The following is a 5,000-nucleotide window of genomic DNA, read 5'->3' as shown; positions in this document are numbered from 1 at the left end:
CGCTCGCCATGGCGCACATCATGCAGGTACGTCCTCATATAATGAACATGATGCATATGAATTTATATATATATATATATATATATATATATATATATACATGCACACACACACACACACGCGTGTGTGTGTGTATATATATATATGTAAATATGTGTATACATATGTACATGTGTATATATATGTATATATATATATATATATATATATATATATATATATATATATATATATATATATATATATATATATATATATATATATATACATAGTAATTACTTTGTTCTACAGGGATTTCTTTTTCCTACAAATATTTTTTTTCCACACTAATTTTGAAGTGCCAATCAAGATAACTGCAAATTCAACTTTAGAAAAATGAAAAACATCGCTAATCTTTTGATAAATTCCTGTTCCATGTTTTTTTCTTCACAAAAAGTATATATAAAGACACAACATTCAATATAAGAAACCGATGTTTTTCGAAAATAGTGTATCGTGATGTTTTTTTCGGTTGATTTATGAGTTTATGTTCTTTGTGCAACATTGCATGTCCATACTGGCTAATCAAAATAGATGAATAAGATAAATGAAAAGAGACATCAACAAACGAAATAAATCAATACAGGTGGATAGACAGGAAGATAAATGAATAGAAAGAATATAAGATAAAAAGACGAATAGAGAAACAAATAACAAAAATATTAGAAAAAAAATGACAAAGACAATAAATACACAGATGAACAAGCAAATCAGTAAATGAATCTGTATTTTTATTGATCTGTACAATTAGTAAAATACAATTAGTAGTCATTAAACACAATGCCAACTAATCAATAACAGACCCATAAAACAATACGGATAAGTAATAATAATGATAATGATAAAAATAATAATTATAATAATAATGATAATAATTATAATAAAAATAATAATGATTATAATGATGATGATGATAATAATGATAATAATAATGATAATGATAATAATAATGATAATAATAATAATGATAATAATGACAATGATGATGATATTAATGATGATAACAATAATAATAAATACGCGTTTCCAGAAATCATCAAAACTACCATGGTCACACCTGAAGCAAAATAGAAAACGGTTCTTTGGGCCACATTTTTAGCACGCTGTGAACCGTTATGTGCGCGCGTGAGGGTATACCGAAGGGCGAGGCGATCCCGGTTCGATGTGCTGGGTGTGGGTGCCTCATCTTCTTTTTCATCTTCTTGCTCTTCCTCCTGCACTCTACTTCATCTTGTTTTTCTTTTTTTCTTTTTTTTTCTCCTTCTCTTCCTCCTTCCCCTTTCTACTTTTTATTCTTTTTTTTCTTTTTTCTTTTTTTTTTTTTGCCTTCTCCTGTTCTTTCTTCTTCTTTCTCTTCTTCCTCTTTCGTGCTCCCCCTCCTTTTCCTCTTTCTCATTCTTCTCCCTCTTTAACCTTTTCTTCGACCTTCACCTCCTCCTCCTCCTCCTCCTCCTCCATCCTCTTCTTTCTCTCCCCTCCCCGTTTTTTCCCCCATTCTTCTTTAATTCTTCTTACTCCTACCCCTACCTCCCTCCCTCCGTCCCTCCCTCCCTCCCTCCGTACCCCCTCTTTAACCTCTCTCCACCTGTCGCAAAGATGCATATCTATCACTGTCTCTCTCCCGAGTCACGGCCATCTTCCGGCGGCACTGGATCTCGAATCACTTGTCTGAATGATTCCAGTTGCTGGAAACTGACATGCAGATGACTCGAGACATCTTGCGAACAGGGCGTGCATCAAGGTAGAAATACAGTTAGGCAATGGCGGCAGTTCATAGAGAGAGAAAGAGAGATAGAGGGGGGAGAGGGGGAGAGAGAGAGAGAGAGAGAGAGAGAGAGAGAGAGAGAGAGGGGGGGGAAGAGAGAGAGAGAGAGAGAGAGAGAGAGAGAGAGAGAGAGAGAGAGAGAGAGAGAGAGAGAGGAGAGAGAGAGGAGAGAGAGAGAGAGAGAGAGAGAGAGAGAAGAGAGAGAGAGAGAAGAGAGGAGAGAGAGAAAGAAAGAGAGAAGAGAGAGAGAGAGAAGAGAGAGAGAGAGAGAGAGAGAGAAGAGAGAGAGAAGAGAGAGAGAGGGGAGAGAGAGGAGAGAGAGAAGAGAGGAGAGAGAGAGGGGGAGGGAGAGAGAGAGAGAAGAGATAGATATATATATAGATATATATATAGATATATAAAGAGAGAGAGAGAGAGAGAGAGAGAGAGAGAGAGAGAGAGAGAGAGAGAGAGAGAGAGAGAGAGAAGGAAAGAGAATGAGAAAGAGAGAGAGTGAGAAAGAGAGTAAGAAAGAGAGAGTGAGTGAGAAAAAGAGAGAGAGAGAGAGAGAAAGGGAAAGAGAAAATAGGTAAAAGGAAGCAAAAACGACTCGACCGAGGCGAAGGCGAGCCGGCGAGCAGGAAGTGCGGCACAGATTCGCCAACCTGTGGGACAAGGCCTTCATGACCCTGTGGCCAGTCACCTTTCCCTGGAAAAGCAATGAGGATTCAGCCGATAGTTTATCTTTCTACTGATGAAAATCAAGTTGAAAACCACATAGCTTCTATGTGGCAATGCCGTAGTAAACATATGATAGAAAAGTTCAAAGGCAAAATCAGTGTATTCATTGCATAACAGCAAAGCGTTACCAGAGAGGCTACCTGCATGACCCTCTGACCAAAAAAGAAAAGAAAAAAGAAAGGAAAAAAAAAGCCAGTGATGATCAATTGCCGTGAATATTTTATTCTTTAGTTTGTGCGCTGTCTGTGTAGTTGCGAAACGTATTTTTTTTGTTTGTTTGTTTGTTAACGAGGGGGTAAAACGCACGCACGTCGAGATATATTCGCAAATGAGAGTAAAATAGTAAAACTGAATGGATAGCGGTTCATATTTGATAATATGTGTCAGGAATAAAAGCAGGTAAAAATTGAATGGCGCTGAAAATAAATGTTGCATTGATGTGTGCAAATAACTATAATGCATGCCCTATGTTTCAGGTAAAGAACTGCTTAAATCAATTATTTGCTGAATCTGGGAGGGCATTTGACAAGGCATTTGTTTCAAAAGCTGTATAGTCAATTTCCTCACAACGGAAGGTATGCTACTCTTAATCTACTGATAATTCGATTTTTTTGAGCCTTTATCTTGATAATACTTCCCATCTTTCGGTGAAAATTGCCTGCGACTCTAATCCCAAACAATATATACATACTTTAACGCTTTCTGAAATTACTATATACAATCACTTCTACAATAAAACTTTTCAAGATATGCTCCCCAGAAGAGCAGCGTTATTGAAAGATAGCCCGCTTATTTATGTCCATATGATGGTCATAACTTCGATTTTTTTCATAAAATACTCCGAGAAAACAAGTTATACCCATGTTAGGCCGTTAACGCGATGTAATGTACACTGATTTATAAGAAAAAACATCAACTCACCATCCCATGTGAACAACCGTCGACATCTTTTAAAGTCTCGATTTTTTGTGGAATATCATGGTTGTTTTTGATACAGGTGTGTTGCGTAAAAGTAATCAATATGTATGTTTACATGAAGAACGTGTGATCTTATGCCAGTCGTCTGTATTCTATTTTCCCTATGAAACATATAAAAGCAGAAATACAAATTAAGAACGTAAAGAAAAAACATGCAGATACGCAAAGCATTACCTACATTCGCCATAACATACCTCAACCATCCACCTGACACTCTACGACGATGCCTTCAGCATTTGGCTAGAGTTTCTTGTGCTTACCCTCTAATTCTTTCTTTATAAAGAGCAAATACGCCACCTGTCAGACGTTACGAGTTCGTGTTTGCGCCACTGAACCAAAAATACGTGACTGTCATGCAAGCACATTGTCATGAAGCCATCCACTGCCTGACAAGGCGACTTAGAGATATGCTACGTTAAATGTATACGATCAAGTGTGTTTATGAGTCCAGTGAATTTCTCTTCATTGCCGAATGTACAATGTTCTCAGTCTCCAGTGAGCTTCAAAATACTGCAGTCAGAATAAACTGTTTCTTATACATTTGTCAGTCATCGGGGTCAGGGAGTTTCCACAAAGCTGTCAAAAGAATATTTGCTATGATTTCACTTGTTTTGTTTATAGCAAATCTTTCTATCATATTTTCTTACGCACGCAACAGATTTTTTTACTGTCTCTATCAACCACACTTGTTTATTGTGCATGTTTATCACTCAGGCACTCAGTACGAAAACTTTTGAAATCTGAATCAATACAAATTATGTTTTAAACTTACATTTACTATTTATTATGAAATGTCCCACTTCGCCTCCGTGAATATTAACTTCTTTTTTTATTCCCTTAGATATTATGTGTTTTGGTGACGGTGACTACGGTCTTCGCAGCGAAAGTGCCGGTTACGGTCTTTTATGTGAGTCATATTAATCTCGTTTATATCTTATTTGCTATATAATAATACAGTGATATATGATTAACTGCATCAAACTTTTATTTGCATATAAGCACATGTTTGTGTTTAATGGTCCTTTTTTTTTTTTTTTTTTTTTTTTTTTGAGTAGTATGAATGCCCCCTTCACGTGTTAATAAAATCTTGAACTACAAATTATTAGGGCTTGCAAATGCAGCTAGAAAAGGTTGTTCTCTAACGGATCTCTCTCTGGCTGCAGCCTTCGGACCCATTTCGCGATGCCAACAGCGACGCTGTCGCCGCACCTAATGGGGAAGAAGTCGAGAACGAGAGGGTCACGACCCTAGGACCGAGAGATACCGGCTCACAGAACGCAGGCCACGTGCCCGAGGACACAACGGAGATCCCTGTTTCGGTTACGGATCAAAACATCAGCTCGGACCTCCTGAAGATCGAAGCACCACTGGAACAAGAGTCAGAATCAGCTCAAGGCGAGGTAGAAATAGAGTTGAATCCCATTCCGAGTCTGTTGAGAGATGCTTTGACTCGGTCTGGCCTCGACCCTTCCCAGGACGATCCTTTGCTGGCCGAAGC

At 37.8% G+C, this 5,000-nt stretch overlaps 1 protein-coding gene across 1 annotated transcript in view; it reads left to right on the top strand.

Annotated features, from left to right (window-relative positions):
• The window catches only part of LOC122258123 (uncharacterized), a 6,009-nt gene that overhangs the window by 93 nt on the left and 916 nt on the right, over positions 1-5,000 (top strand). Inside the window, exons 1-3 of the mRNA XM_043023861.2 lie at positions 1-26; positions 4,344-4,409; positions 4,666-5,000. The exon at positions 1-26 is cut by the window's left edge and continues 93 nt beyond it; the exon at positions 4,666-5,000 is cut by the window's right edge and continues 916 nt beyond it. Of these exons, the coding sequence (XP_042879795.2) occupies positions 9-26; positions 4,344-4,409; positions 4,666-5,000 (419 nt within the window). The 5' untranslated portion in view covers positions 1-8. The remainder of the gene's footprint in view (positions 27-4,343; positions 4,410-4,665) is intronic.

The sequence above is a fragment of the Penaeus japonicus genome, unplaced genomic scaffold (genome assembly GCF_977035675.1).
Source record: "Penaeus japonicus unplaced genomic scaffold, GWHDUDI00000001_assembly GWHDUDI00000019, whole genome shotgun sequence".
NCBI lineage: Eukaryota > Metazoa > Arthropoda > Malacostraca > Decapoda > Penaeidae > Penaeus > Penaeus japonicus.
The sequence above is the reverse complement of the archived record's forward strand: the minus strand, read 5'-3'. Positions and strand labels throughout refer to the sequence as shown.